Source organism: Mobula birostris, chromosome 11 (assembly GCF_030028105.1).
Source record: "Mobula birostris isolate sMobBir1 chromosome 11, sMobBir1.hap1, whole genome shotgun sequence".
Classification (NCBI taxonomy): domain Eukaryota; kingdom Metazoa; phylum Chordata; class Chondrichthyes; order Myliobatiformes; family Myliobatidae; genus Mobula; species Mobula birostris.
In genome coordinates, this window is record NC_092380.1 from 28400876 (window position 1) to 28416337 (window position 15462).

The following is a 15462-nucleotide window of genomic DNA, read 5'->3' on the forward strand; positions in this document are numbered from 1 at the left end:
CCTTTCTGCGACACCGCTCCCTAAAGATATCCTGGTACTTTGTAGGCTAGTGCCCAAGATGGAGCTGACTAGATTTACAACCTTCTGCAGCTTCTTTCGGTCCTGTGCAGATATGGACTGAGAAATGGCAGATGGAGTTAGACCCAGATAAATGTGAGGTGTTGCACCTTGGCAGGGCAAATGCAAGGAGACAGTACACTGTTAAGGGCAAGGTCCTGAACAGTATTGCTGAGCAGAGAGATCTTCAGATCCAAGTTCAAAGCTCCTTGAAAGTGGCTACAGAGGTCGATAAGGTGGTTAAGAACGCTTATGGAATACTTACTTTTATTAGTTGAGGCATTGAGTTCAAAAGTCAAGAGATTATGTTACAACTTCATAAGACTCTGGTGAGGCCACATCTGGAGTATTGCATTAAGTTCTGGTCGTCCCGCTACAGGGAGGATGTTGAGACTTTGGAGAGAGGGTGCAGAAACGGTTTATCAGGATGCTACCTGTTTAGAGGGTGCGTGCTATCATGAGAGACTGGACAAACGTGCCTTGTTTCCTCTGGAGAGTCATAGGCTGTGGGGAGATCTGATAGAGGATTATGAGAGGCATAGATAGAGAGTATCTGTCTCCCAGGGTTGAAATGTCTAATACCAGAGGGCATGCATTGAAGGTGTGAGGGGATAGGTTCAAGGGGGACGTGAGGGGTATTTTTTTCCTCAAAGAGTTAGAGATGCCTGAAATGCCCCGCCTGGTAGAGTGTTAGAGGCAAATACATTATAGGTTTTTAAGAGACATTTAGATAGGCACATAGATGTAAGGAAGCTGGAGGGATATAAACATTGTGTAGGAGGTAGGGAATAGTGTTTGGGTGTTTTTGATTTGCTTTTTAGCTGGTTTGGCACAACACTGTGGGCCGAATGGCCCATTCCTGTATTGTACTGTTCTATGTTCTCTTGTGCTTCGTGACCATACTCCATTAAACTAACAATATCACTTCCTCGGGTCTGCCTTCTCTCCCACTAATATGCCTGACATTCTGTTAACACATGTGGGAATGTCTCTGGAAGTTGACACTGTCTACATTCACCTGAAGTATGTTTACCAAGTCCAATCAATGTGGCATTTAAACCAGTATGGCCAAGTCTAATTATAACTTCCTCCCTCCTCTCCTGTCCTCTGAAGAGAAGTAACCTTTTCTGAATTCCATATAAATGTCTCCCCTTCAATTGCGTATCTCACAGTACATCCAAGATAGAGAGAACACGGTCCTTAATTAAAAGCTTTGTTTCCTCCTTAGCGGAATATCAATATCACCAGAACTGATTTTCTTAAGATTGTTCACCCAGCCAATCGACTGCTTCATTTATTTCCACCCCTACTAGAGCTGGGATCCACAAAAAAACAGTCATACACTCCTAAATAAGCAACATAATAATATTTGTGTAACTTCCGACAGGGCATCTGTCCGACCATTGGAGGCACTCACCTTAGGAGGATAAGAGTTAGGCTGTACATCTTCCATCCATTGCAATGCAAGAATAATATTTCAATAGTATCAATTGGAAGTTTATAATATAAGCTGTTACTTATTGACACCTGAAGTTCTGGGGCTTAGACTGTTGTACCGATGTTATGAGACCCCGGGACTTCCGATCAGCAAGGGGGCGTACACGAGGCGACAGGGATTGGGGACCGGGAAAACGGGGCGGGGCCTAGTTCCGGACTTCCGGAAGCGCACGCCTGGCGACGGTTAGCAATGGCGCGGCGTCTCACGCGGTTACTGTCGCCAGTCAGTGCGGGGTTAGGGGACACACCCGTGTGCCGACGGGGGTTGGCGGTCGGGAGCGCGGGCGCCGGCCGGCTGACGGCGGCGGAGCTCGCGGCCCGGGTACGGCGGGAAGCCGAGCAGGAGGCCCAGGTAACCGCACCGTGACGTCATGCGCGGGGGGGAGTAAGGCTGACGTCGTTGCGATGCGAGTTTGCGTGACGTCACTGCTCGGGACAATGGCGTCAGGCACCCCGTCCACTTCCATTGCCCCCTCCATCCATCCATTCCTACCTTCCTTGCCACCCCTCAGTCCTTCCTATCTTTAAACTCCCAAGCCTCCCATCCGTTCTCCCCGCGACCGCGCTGGTTTCCTCCGGGTGCTGCGGTTGCCTCCCACAGTCCAAGGACGTACCGGTTAATTGGTCACTGTAAATTGGCCTGTGATTAGGCTAGTGTTAAATTGGTGGGTTGGGCGATGGGATAGAAGGGGTTGTTCAGCACTGTGTCTGCCTAGAATATGCACCTACATAGGACACGGATAGGAGAGGTTTGAGGTGAAGGGAGAGAGTTTTAATAACGAGTGTGGTTAATAACAGTTCTAGGCTGTATCTCAGGTAATGATGAGTTTGAGTACAGAGAGGAAATTAAGAACCTGGTGGCATGGTGCGAAGACAATAACATCCCTCAACGTCAGCAAGACGAAGGAATTGGTTGTTGACTTCAGAAGGAGTAGCGGACCGCACGACCCAATTTACATCGGTGGTGCACAAGTGGAACGGGCCAAAAGCTTTAAGTTCCTCGGGGTCAATATCACAAATGACCTGACTTGGTCCAACCAAGCAGAGTTCACTGCCAAGAAGGCCCATCAGCGCCTTTACTTCCTGAGAAAACTAAAGAAATTTGGCCTGTCCGCTAAAACCCTCACTAATTTTTATAGATGCACCGTAGAAAGCATTCTTCTAGGGTGCATCACAACCTGGTATGGAAGTTGTCCTGTCCAAGACCGAAAGAAGCTGCAGAAGATCGTGAACACGGCGCAGCACATCACACAAACCAATCTTCCGTCCTTGGACTCACTTTACACCGCACGCTGTCGGAGCAGTGCTACCAGGATAATCAAGGACACGACCCACTCAGCCAACACACTTTTTGTCCCTCTTCCCTCTGGGAGAAGGCTCAGGAGCTTGAAGACTCATACGGCCAAATTTGGGAACAGCTTCTTTCCAACTGTGATAAGACTGCTGAACGGATCCAGACCCGGATCTGGGCCGTACCCTCCAAATATCCGGACCTGCCTGGCGGTTTTTTGCACTATCTTACTTTCCATTGTTCTATTTTCTGTTTATGATTTATAGTTTAAATTTTTTATATTTACTAATTTTTACTATTTTTAATATTTAATATTTGTAATCCAGGGAGCGGGGAGCGCAGAGTCAAATATCGCTGTGATGATTGTATGTTCTAGTATCAATTGCTTGGCGACAATAAAGTATAAAGTAAAGTAATATCTGCCAGGGAGCAGCCTCTGCGTGAGGCATTTAATTGGCATTATTTGTAGAGGGATACTGACCAAATATGGTAGCTAGAACTGGTGTCGATTGGGTTGGCACAAGTTGTTGGGCTGAAGGGGCTGTTACTGTGTGGTACTCATCTGTGACTCTGGTACTCTCCTTCTGACAGGGCGGGGAGGGGCAGACGCTGCACTCCCAGCGGGTCCAAAAGCTGAGGCGTATGACCCGTTCTCTGCAACAGGCCCATCCCAATGTGCTGGCGAAGGTGCTGAAGAAGGGACTGATCTTCCAGAGCCCAGAGCTGGTGGTCGTCAGCAAACCCTACGGGGTCCCAATGGAAGGTGGATCATGGGTTCTAGCACAAAGGGGGTGGGAATCTGAACACACCTGTGTCCTGGGAATGGGAGAGGGAGTGCGTGGTGGGACGGTGTGGAGCGAGCTTCACTTTGTGTCTGACCCTGGGAGCGTGCGATAGGACAGTGTGGAGGAAGCCTCAGTCTGTGTCTGATCCCAGGATGGTATGTTTGACCCCTGGAGTATGTGATAGGACAGTGTGGAAGGAGCTTTACTATGTAGACACAATCTTAATTTCGTCCTCTCCTTACCTCTCCACCCCCCTCCCCTGTGTGAAGCTTGTCCCAGGGGGGGCCCCAGTGTCCATGACGTGCTGCCCGTCCTCTCGAAGATGCTGCACGGGATGCGTGCGGAGCCTCTGCACCTCTGCCACTGGCTGGACAAGGACACCAGCGGCGTCCTGCTTCTGGCCTGTGACCAATCTTCAGCCTGCAGGGTCCAACAGCTGTTCCAGACTCAGCAGGTCACCAGGAAGTTCTGGTAGGTGTTCCTCATCACAGTGCCTGTCCTGAGCAAGGGGGTTGTGTTTGCTTTGTGTGTATGGGTTTGTGCACGCATCTGCACAGCTGTGTCCATGTGTGTCGTCGTGTGAGTATGTTTGTATATTGGTGTCAGTGCATATGAGAGTGAGGGTCTGAAAATGTGTGTGTTCGTCTCTGTAGGAGACATTAATTTGTGTTCTGACGTCTTCTCTCTCTTTCTCTCTCTCTCTCACTCAGACACACACACACACTCGCACTTGCACTGTCACATACATCTGTGTCAGTGTTCACATAAACCTTTCGGCCCACAATGATGTGCAGAACTCATTAAACTAGTAATTAAATACTGAACTCAATTAATCCTTTCAGCCTGCAGTGTCCTTTTCTCTGTATATTTGTTTGCTTATCTATCCTCTTGAACACCTCTCTCATATCTGCTGCCACCACCACCCCTGCGTGCATATTCTGGGCACCCTCTGCTGTCTGTGTTGAAGAAACCTATCCCCTCATACCATAAATGGATTTCATCTAGTATTCGAGATTTCGATCATGGGTAACGGATACTGGCTGTCTACTTTATCTATGCTCCTCATAAACTTAAACCTCTATCAGGTCTCCCCTGAACCTCCGTCGCTTCAAAGAAAACAGTCCAAGCGTCTCCTCGTGACCTTCCTGTCATGGGGCAATTACAACTGTGTTAAATAATTGTGGAGGCCTGGGCAGTGTTGGAGAACACGGGTCCAGTTGCATGGTTCCGATGAACAGTTTCGGCTCAAAACAGCGACTGTTTATTCCCATCCGGAGGTGCTGCCTGACCTGCTGAGCTCCTCTTTGTGTGTATTGCTACAGTTACATGGTTCCCTGAAAGAGGAGATATAGGTAGACAGGGGGTGAAGGTGGTGTTTGGCACGTTGGCCTTCTTCGGACAGGACACTGAGCACGGGAGTTGAGATGTTGTGAAACAAGACATTGGTGAGACTGCACCTGAGTATTGTGTGCACTTCTGGATGCCCACCTGTCAGAAGGGTGGAATTAAGCCAGAGGGTACATTCACCAGGACGTTCTTGGAACTGGAGCACTTGAGTTGTAAGAAAAGACTGAACAGGGCTGGAACCGTTTTTCCTGGAGTGAAGCAGGCTGAGGGGCGTAGATAAGGTGGGAGTGTATGATGGTTGGTTATTCGTCCATCGTCGTCGATGAGGACCTCGACACCATTATGATGATGATAATGCTGTCGAGACTAGCGCTTGATTTGGATTTAGGTGAGGGAGAGTTGCGCAGCGTCAGCCTCACTCTCTCTTCCCAATTCCCATCTGGATCCAGTGGCAAGACAAGAGTCCAGATGACTGGAGATGGGACGAGGTGCAGTGGATGACCAGGACGTCTTCTGTGTCTTGTGCTCTACGCGTTCCACAATGCTTGCAGAGATCGCCTTCTTGACCATTGGACCTTCCATTGGTCTCTTCCGCTCAATCCGTCGGAGTCTGTCTTCACGTGCTAGGATAGACAACTCCCTACTGTGATGGTACTGTGCAGAGGGAGCTCCATTCGGTGTGAAAGTCTGTGCATGAGTGTGTGAGAGTGTGTATGTGCGTGTCAGAGTGAGTTTATGTGGGAAGCATCAATGTGTATATACACACACACACACACACACACACACTCACTCATACCTGTCTCAGTGTACACACAGAACAGTGTGGCACACAAACTGACCCTTCTGCACACAATAATTTCATAAATTTCTGTATGATCTCCATGGTAGTGGGGCGCCATGGTGCGTTGAGGCTAGCATGGTGCTGTGACAACTTGGGGGGTATTGGAGTTTGGAGTTCGGTTTTGGCACCTTCTATAAGGAATTTGCCCATCCCCGCTGTGAACATGTGGGTTTCCTCCAGGTGCTCCGGTTTCCTCCCACATTCCAAAAACATACCAGTCATAGTAAATTGTCCTGTGATTAGGTTAAAGTTACATAAACGTGTTGCTGGATAGTGCAGCACATTGGACCAGAAGAGCCTGTTTCACACAGTACCTCTAAATAGCAACACTAGTGTATCTAGATTACAGAATCCGAATGTATCCAGCTTGCCGTCTTGGGTCAAATTAGGATGGATAGGTTCTCAGGGCCACCTTGACAGGCCTGGTCTTATCTACCCTAATTTACCTCAAGACAGTGCGGAAAAGTAAGTAAGGAGAGGGTTCAGAGGTGGTTCATGAGAATGATTCTGGGAATGAAAGAGTTATATGAGCAGCAGCCCGGAGGCTCTGAGCCTGTTCTCACTGGAATTTAGAAGGAGGAGGAGGGGCAATCTCATTGAAACCTATGGGTGGATTTGAAAAATATATTTCCTTTGTTGAGGTGTCTAGGACCAGAGGGCACAGCCTCAAAATAGAGGAATGCCCTTTTAAAACAGAGATGAGGAATTTTTTTAGCCAGAGAGTGGTGAAACTGGAATTTGTTGCCACGAGTGGTTGTGGAGGTCATATCATTGGGTGTATTTAAGGTGGAGGTTGCTAAGTTTTCTGATTAGTCAGGGTGTGAAAGGATATTGGGAGGAGGTAGGAGAATGGAGTTGAGAGGGAAATGGATCAGTCATGATGAAATGTCGGTGCAGACTCGAAGGGCCATATGGTCTAATTCTGCTCCTTATGATCTGAAATAACAGTTCAGTAGTGAAAAATAGTCATAGTCATACTTTATTGATCCCGGGGGAAATTGGTTTTCGTTACAGTTGCACCATAAATAATTAAATAGTAATAAAACCATAAATAGTTAAATAGTAATATGTAAATTATGCCAGGAAATAAGTCCAGGACCAGCCTATTGGCTCAGGGTGTCTGACCCTCCAAGGGAGGAGTTGTAAAGTTTGATGGCCACAGGCAGGAATGACCTCCTATGACGCTCTGTGTTGCATCTCGGTGGAATGAGTCTCTGGCTGAATGTACTCCTGTGCCCAACCAGTCCATTATGTAGTGGATGGGAGACATTGTCCAAGATGGCATGCAACTTGAACAGCATCCTCTTTTCAGACACCACCGTCAGACAGTCCAGTTCCATCCCCACAACATCACTGGCCTTACGAATGAGTTTGTTGATTCTGTTGGTGTCTGCTACCCTCAGCCTGCTGCCCCAGCACACAACAGCAAACATGATCGCACTGGCCACCATAGACTGTTGGCATCCTTGTCTGGATAAGCAAGGAACTGGACCTGCTGAAATTTGTCTGTCTCTCAATAAGGCTGTAAAGGATGCAACCTCACTGGCTCTCCACTTAGCCTTGGATCATCTGCACAGCAATTATTACGTCAGGCAGTTGTTTATTGATTACATCTCAGTGTTCAACACAATCATATCCTCAGTTCTAATCAACATGCTCCAAAACCTGGGCCTTTGTATCTCCCTCTGCAACTGGATCCTTGACTTCCTCACAGGACGAACACAGTCAGTATGGATTGGTAATAATATTTCCTTCTCCCTGGCACTGGCACACCTCAAGGATGCGTGCTTAGCCCACTGCTCACTCTACAGCCGTGACTATGTGGCTGGGCGCAGCTTAAACGCCATTTATAAATATGCTGATGACACAACTGTTGTTGGCAGAATTCCAGATGATGACAAGGTGGTGTACAGGAGCGAGATCAGCTGGTTGAGTGGTGTTGCAACAACAACCTGGCAGTCAACGTTACTAAGACCAAGGAATTGATAATGGACTTCAGGGAATACACACTAATCCTCATTGAAGGATCAGCAGTGGAAAGGGTGAGCAGTTCAATTTCCCAGGTGAAAACATCTCTAAAGGTCTTTCCTGGGCCCGGCATGTTAATGCAATTACTGTCTGATGCAGATGTATATCATTAGGAGTTTGGGAAGACTTGGCATGTCACCAAAGTCTCTCAACTTTCTGCAGATGTGGAGAGCATTCTAATTGGTTGCATGAACTTCTGGTATGGAGGGGCCTCTGCACAGGATCAGGAAAAGCTGTTGGAAGTTGTAACCTCAGCCAGCTTCATCAAAGCCACTAGCCTCCCCAGCATCGACGACACCTTCAAAAGGTAATGTCTCAAAAAGCCAGCATCCACCACCCAGGCAAGCCCTCTTTTCATTGCTACCATCAATGAGAAGGTACAGGAATTTGAAGGCACACTTAATATTTTAGGAAGAGCTTCTTCTCTGCCATCAGATCTCTGCATGGACAATGAACCCATGTGCATGACACACTTTTATTTTCTATATATATAAATTATATATATGTGTGTGTGTGTGTGTATATATATTTTTTGATTCCAATTTTTAAAATTATTATGTATTGCATTGTACTGCTGCTGCAAAACTACAAATTTCACAACATGTGCCAGTGGTATTAAACCTGATTCTGATTCTGGGATGTGTCTGGTGTCCCCTGTTCCCATGTTTGAAGAAAGAAGCTGTGCAAAGGAGAGCTAGGTCTAAGTTTAACTTGATAGGTGCGTTCGGCTAGGTAACTGTACAATGTCTGCACACTGTCTCTGCCTTTACTCTATCCTAACCCTTGCCTTGCTGCAACTTCCACAGTTGGGGCCTGCTGTCGGTGAAATATATAAATGATCTGGATGAAAGTGTAAGAGAGTGGGTTAGTGGGTTTGCAGACAACACAAAGATTGGTGGTGTTATGGACAGTGAAATTTGTCAGAGGACACAGTGGGATATACATCAGTTGTAGATGTGAGCAGAGAAATAGCAGATGGAGTTTGTTCCAGGTAAGTGTGAGGTGTTCCACTTTGGGAGGTCAAACGTAAGGAGTCAGTACTCTGTTAATGGCAAGACCTGTAACATTGTTGATGTACAGAGTGATTTTGGGATCCAAGTCCACAGCTCCCAGAAACTGGCCATGCAAGTGGAGCGAGGGGTAAAGGTGCTGTACGGCATGCTCACCGTCGTTAGTCGGTGCCTTGAGTACAAGAATCAGGAAGTTGCACCTGTATAAAACTTTGGTCAGGCTACACCTGGAGCATTGCATTCAGTTCCGATCACCCTGTTACAGGAAGGATGTGGAGACTTTGGAGAGGGTGCAGAAGAGGTTCACTAGGATGCTGCCTGGATTACAGGGCATGCACTATTACGAAAGCGTAGACAAGCTTGGGTTATTTTCTCTGGAGCGGTAGTGGCTGAGGGGAAGCCTCATGGAGGTTTATAAGGTTAGGAGAGGCAAAGAAAGATTAGACAAGCTGGTATCTTTACCCAGGGATGAAATGTCAGAAAGGAGAGGGAGGAAGTTCAGAGGAGATGTATGGGGGAGCGGGGGGAAGTTTTTTTTTACAGAGTGGTGGGTGCCTGGAATGTGTTTCCAGGGGTATTAGTGGTAGAGGTGTTTGAAGAGGCTCTTACACACATGGATGTACAGGGGATAGAGGGATATGTGCATTGTGTAGGCAGAGAAGATAAGGTGTCATTTGTTTAAGTAGTACAGCCTGATATTGTGTCTGTTCCTGTACTGTACCTCTCTGAGTGTTGACCTGCCCTCTCTCTCTATCTCAGGCTGGTCACAGTGGGAGTCCCCGTGCCTTCGGAAGGAATCATTGACATCCCCCTGGTGGAACGAGAGGCATCACGGCCCAGGAAGCACTTCAAGGTCAGAGAATGGGAGCCCTCGAATGAGCACCCTCTTCTCCAGCACTTTGCCACTGCTCCCCCCCCTCCCCCCACCCGGGAAAATGTCTTATTATGTTCTGATCTCCAGGCGAGGGAGTTAGAGCACCAAGATGCCCTCCAGCCCCTCGCCTGATGTTTCCACTGTCAATCTTCTCCCCCACCCCCGGCATGCAGGCTGCCCTGTTTTTCTCACAATGCTCATCCCCCCCACTGTGGAAATACCCTCCCTGCACCCAACCTTGTCCTCCAATGAGATCTTCTCTCCCTTCCTGGATCTCCAGGGTATAGAGTCCCAATCTGTGCTTCGCCTTTTCGCCCAGTACAACAGACCTGTGCACCCTCTGTGACACATTTTGGAAGGTCAACCCAGCAAAACATTTGTACTGTGAACGGCAGGGCACGAGGGAGGGGGAGTTGAAGTAGAGAGACCTCAGAGGATAGGTGCAAAGTTAGTTGAAGGCAGTGACACAGGCTGACAGGGTGGTGAAGCATGTGGGCCTTCTTCAGTCAGGACAGTGAGTTTAGGAGTTGGTATGTTATGTTGCAATTGTATAAGTCATTGGTGAGGCTACACTTGGAGTATTGTGTTCAGTTATAGTCACTCCTATTGTTGGAGAGACTTGCTTAGGCTGGGAGGCGTGCAGAAAAGGTTTATTGGGATGTTGCAAGGTCAAGAGGGCCTGAGTTATAGGGAGAGGTTGGCCAGGCTAGGGCCTTAGTCCGTGGAATGTAGGAGAAGGAGGGGCAACGTTATAGAAATCTCCCATCGGGTTCAGCACTCTCAGCGGCTTTGGAAGGTAAGACTCGAGCACTGACGCCTGGGACACCCTCTCTCAGCCACAGTAAGGTCAGTTTATTCCCATTCTCTGATCCGTGAGCAGTTCCTGTCCTGTGTTGACCTGTTGGAGCCTCTGTCTGCAGGAAGCCCTCACAGGAGGGTCTGCCCACCCCCTGTATTGGTAGTATTCTGCCCTGCCTCAGAGCACACTGCCTGTGAATGGCGAGCCTTGCCCTCGTGCTTCCTCCATCCATTCTTGGTCCCCATCTTCCTTCTCCACTCCTTTCCTCCCCTTTCTCTCAGCTCCCTTTCCCTACTTTTCTCTGTCCCTCCCTCGCCCTCCCCATTTCTCTTTCTCCTGCCCCCCCTTCTCCCCTGCCTCCCTCTCTCATCCTGTGAAACTTTCTCCCTCCCACTTTTCCTCTTCATTCTAACCTCTCTTCTACCCTGCCCCACTCTCCTCCCACCCCCATCTCCCTCATCTCCCATTCATCCTCTCTCTCTCCCTCCCCTGCACCTACTTCTCCCTCTTTCTGCCCCTCTTCCTCTCCCTATCTATACCTCTACCCCCTCAGTCATTCTCACATCTTACTCTTCCCTTCCAACTCTCCTTTTCCTGTCTCCGTCTCCCCCATTCCACACTCCCAGGTTCAGGCACAGAATGAAGCTCCCTCTGCACTGTCCCATCATCCTCCCCCAGTGTCAGACACAGAGTGACATTTCTTCTCTCTGTCCCGTAGATGGCCCTAGCTCCCCTTTTTCGAATGGGTGATGCTGCAGGGAGTGTGGTGAGGGTGAGGCAGAACCGGTCGGCACACAGCGCAGTGACGCGCTACCGAGTGCTGGATACCTCCGGTCCCACGGCATTGGTGGAGGTTCAGCCAATCACAGGTAAGTCCTAGCAACACGCGTGGCAGGTCGTCATGTAGTGTTAATCAGTGGGGGTGCTGTCTGTGTATCTCTGTCACCTGAGGGGGATGGAAGGAGAGGCAAGGAAGGCCAGGACAGGGCTTGGATATAATATTCCCAAGGGAAATGTCCTGTGAGACTGCAGAGATTGGATTTGGGAATTAGAAGGGATTCATTTGGCATGTTTGTCTTCATTGCTCAGGGTTTAAATTAACAAATTTCACAACATATGCCGGTGATATTAAACCTGATTCTGATTCTGCATTAAAGGAGGTTTCCAAGGTCAGTTATTTTATCTTCACACAAAGGTACCAGGGAGCTGCCTGGATTAGAGGGCACGAGCTTGAATACACCTCAGTTCTTTTCTGTAGAAGCTGAAGGAAGTCCTATTAGAGGTTTATAAGATTATGAGAGGAATAGAGTAGACAGCCTTTTTCCCTAATAGTCTAATGTCTAATAGCATGGAAAACTTAAAGGAGCTGGGCGGGGTATGTGCTTTTAAACACAGATTAGTTTATAAAATTACAAGAGGCATAGAAAGGTTAAGAAATGTCAAATAAAAGGGAGTGTATGTTTGAGGCAAGAGAGGAGCTGCTTAAGGAAGGTGCACGGGGCAAGTTTTTTTTCCTCAGTTTATAGAATTATGAGTGGCATAGATGGGTTCAGAAATGTCAAATATGAGAGGGCATATATTTAAGGTAGATGTTTAAGAGAGATGTGTGAGGTAAGTATATTTAACACAGAGTGGTGGGTTTCTGGAACAGGCTTTCAGGGGCGGTGGTGGCAGAAGCAGGTATGACAGCATTTAAGAAGCATTTAGGTAGGTGCTTGACCAGTCAGGGAACAGAGAGATATGGACCATGCACAGGGAGCTAGGTCAGAGTTTAATTTGGCACCCTGGTTGGTGTGGACGTTGTCTGCTGAAGGACCTGTTCCTCTGCTGAACTGCTCTGTGGTCACCTCAGTGTGAGCGAGAGCACGATCACACATGCAGTGAAATTGCGGATAGTGTAGGAATAATGGGGTGTGAATATTAAGAACGTTTAGTGACTCTGTAATGAACTGGGACTACATGGATAGGGCAGAAGCTGTTCAGTGTGTCCAGGGAATGTTTCCCAAACAATGCATAGATAGCTCAACTAGAGGAGGAAAACTGGACTTTCCCTTGGGAAATGAAGCAGGGCTGGTGACTAAGATGTTGGTGGAGGAGCACTTTGGGACCATGTGGTATGGAAGGTCCCAATGCATAGGATTGCAAAAGGCTGCAGGCTCAGACAGTTACATCCCAGGCACAACCTACCCCATCATCTTGAATTCATCTTCAAGACACAATGCTTCAACAAGGCAGCATCATCGTGAAGGGTGTTCGCCATCCAGGGCATGCCCTCTCCTGGTTACTGAAGACCCACTCTTAACGTTTTGAGAACAGCTCCTTCCCTTCAACCATCAGATTTTAGGATGGTCCATTAACCTGTAAACACTATCTCACTATCCCAGTCCTGAGGAAGGGTCTTGGCCTGAAACGTTGACTTTTGTTGATTTCTCTTGATGCTGCCTGACTTGCTGTTCCCCCAGCATTCTGTGTCTGTTGTTCACTATCTCACTACTCTTCTGTATCAATATTTATTTATATTGTAGCTTGTAGTTATATTTTGTCTTGCACAGTACTGCTTTCCCAAAACAGCATAGATCCAATTCTGATTATCTTTAAAAATAGCTTGGGAAAAATGAGAGTTTTGGCCTGAAAGTTAAAGTTCTCAATTAGGGCTAATTTTAAAAGTGATAGACAAGAACCTGCAAAGGTTGATTGGGGAGAGACAGACTTGGACAGAGGGAGACTGGGGTCAGTGTGTTCCCCTTCCAAAGGGCAAAGCCGGCAGGATTTTGATTGGTATGATTGAGGTGAGCCAAAGGACCTCATTCCTTGCTGTAGCAGTCACTAGATCAATCACCCTCATGGAACAGGAGAGGGGGAGAGAAAATAATGTATGGCTTCGGGTGTAGGAAAGGGAGGGTGTCACAGAAATGGATAGGGGTATAGAGGAGGGAGAGAGGGTCGCAGAGAGGGAATGGCGCAATGGAGGGACGGGATTATGGAGACGGGAGGGGCTCAGAAAGGATAGGGTCATGGAGACTGGGGGGGCGCATTGGAGGGATGGGTTCGTGGAGATGGGGAGGGGCGCATGGGTGGGACGGGGTCATGGAGACAGAGGTGGGGATCGCGGGGATTAGGTGGGGTGCGGGGGAAGGAGGCAGAGAGTTATGGGGAGTGAGTCGAGGTGGAAGTAAGGACCTTGGTGAGTCCTCTCCACAGTGTGTCTCTGCCCACTGACCACTTCCTCTCTCCTTAGCCGTGAAGCACCAGGTGCGGGTACACATGGCCCTGGGTCTCGGCTGCCCTGTCCTCGGTGACCACAAGTATTCCAAGTGGAGCAGCCTGGAGCCACAGGTATGTGTGGAGGGATAGAGTGAGGTGGGAGGGGAAAAGAGGCAGGAGGGAGTGGGAGGCGTTAGAGGGCTGGGGGTCTTCCCCTTCTCACACGACACTAACTCATTCTCTCCTGTCTCCACACAGAAGCTACCTCGCTCAGTACTCACCCTCCTGGGCTTGACCCAACCAGCTTCACGTCACCTGGGTCTGCACCTACACTGCCGGGAGCTCACCCTCCCACCATCGTCCCCCTCCATCCCCCCGACCCCTACCCTCCTCTCCACCCTCCCTCCCCACATCCTGCACTCCCTCCGCAAGCTCAGGCTCCATCTCCCCACTACCAGCAAGGACGTCCCACCAGTGAATGACTGAGGGCAGGACGGTGTGGAGAGAAGAAGTAAGACTCGCCTCAGGACTTGACTGCTCACTCCCCTCTTGTCCAGCTCCCCCTCTCAGCTCTTCCCCTCTCCCTACCCATTCCTCTTCTCCACCCATCCCTTTTTACCTTCCTCCCCACCCCTCCTGCCTTTTCTCCTCTCCTCTTTCCAGACCCTGTCTCCCCCTTCCGTGCCCTTCCCCTTACACCCTACCCCTCCTTCCTCAACCCCTCTTCTCACCTGATCTTTTCACTCTCCTGAATAAAACTGTGAACTTCACATACATTGAAGGTTCTGTTTCTTTGGGTCTGGGTGAGAGTATGTTACCAATGGCACTGAGTCACACAGCTCAGAAACAGGCCCTTTGACCCAGCTCATTGCTGCCAGCCAAGATGCCTTCCTGAGCTGATCCCATTTGCCCATGTTTGGCCCATATTGCTCTGAACCTTTTCTATTTGTGTACCTGTTTATGTCTTAATACCAATTCATGTCTTAATTGTAGTTGCTTCTCCCATTTCTGACAATTCCTTCTAATCACTACCTCCGTGTAGGCAGCCTGTCCCTTTAAATGTTTCCCTGTTCATCCTAAACCTCTGCTCTCCAGTTTAAGACTCCTTGACCTCATAGATAGCAAGATTGTACCACCTATCCTCTGCAGCTCTCGTTTTATAAATCTGTGTCAGGTCACCTGTCAGCCTCAAACCAGAGAAAATCTGCAGATGCTGGAAATCCAAGCAACACACACAAAATGCTGGAGCAACTCAGCAGGCCAGGCAGCATCTATGGAAAAGAGTACAGTCAATGTTTCGGGCCGAGACCCTTCATCAGGAAGATGGTGCATTCCACCCAGGTGCTAGGGTCCAGGATGTCTCAGAGCGGCTTCAAAAGGTTCTCAACAGGGAGGATGAGCAGCCAGAGGTCGTGGTACATATTGGTGCCAGTTACATAGACAGAAAGAGGGAAAAGGTCTTGCACAGTCAGTATGGAGAGTTGGGGAAATGCCAGAGGAACAGAAGTTCTGCATAGGGCATTTAGGGAGTTAGGTGCTAAGTTAAAGGGCAGGACCTGCAGAGTTGTAATCTCAGGATTGCTACCCGTGCCATGTGCTAGTGAGGCCAGAACTAGGAAAATTATACAGTTTAACATGTGGCTCAAGAGTTTGTAAAGGAAGGAGGGAATATTATTTTGGATCATTGGGCTCTCTTCCAGGGAAGGTGGGTCCTGTACAGAAGGAATAG

At 48.6% G+C, this 15462-nt stretch overlaps 1 protein-coding gene across 1 annotated transcript; it reads left to right on the plus strand.

The window, feature by feature from the left end:
* The first annotated feature begins 1688 nt into the window (after positions 1-1688).
* Positions 1689-14503, plus strand: LOC140204964 (pseudouridylate synthase RPUSD4, mitochondrial-like). Its single transcript, XM_072271992.1, has 7 exons — positions 1689-1906; positions 3437-3608; positions 3900-4101; positions 9616-9709; positions 11248-11398; positions 13768-13865; positions 13992-14503. The coding sequence occupies exons 1-7, from the start codon at positions 1745-1747 to the stop codon at positions 14217-14219; spliced, it is 1107 nt and encodes a 368-aa protein (XP_072128093.1). The 5' UTR covers positions 1689-1744; the 3' UTR covers positions 14220-14503.
* Positions 14504-15462: the final 959 nt, after the last annotated feature.

Excerpts from the sequence above, each read along its gene's own strand:
- LOC140204964 (XM_072271992.1), top strand. The coding sequence starts at position 1,745 with ATGGCGCGGCGTCTCACGCGGTTACTGTCGCCAGTCAGTGCGGGGTTA. Across the intron at positions 1,907-3,436 it reads AAGCCGAGCAGGAGGCCCAG|GGCGGGGAGGGGCAGACGCT; the intron begins GTAACCGCACCG and ends TCCTTCTGACAG. Across the intron at positions 9,710-11,247 it reads GGCCCAGGAAGCACTTCAAG|ATGGCCCTAGCTCCCCTTTT; the intron begins GTCAGAGAATGG and ends TCTGTCCCGTAG.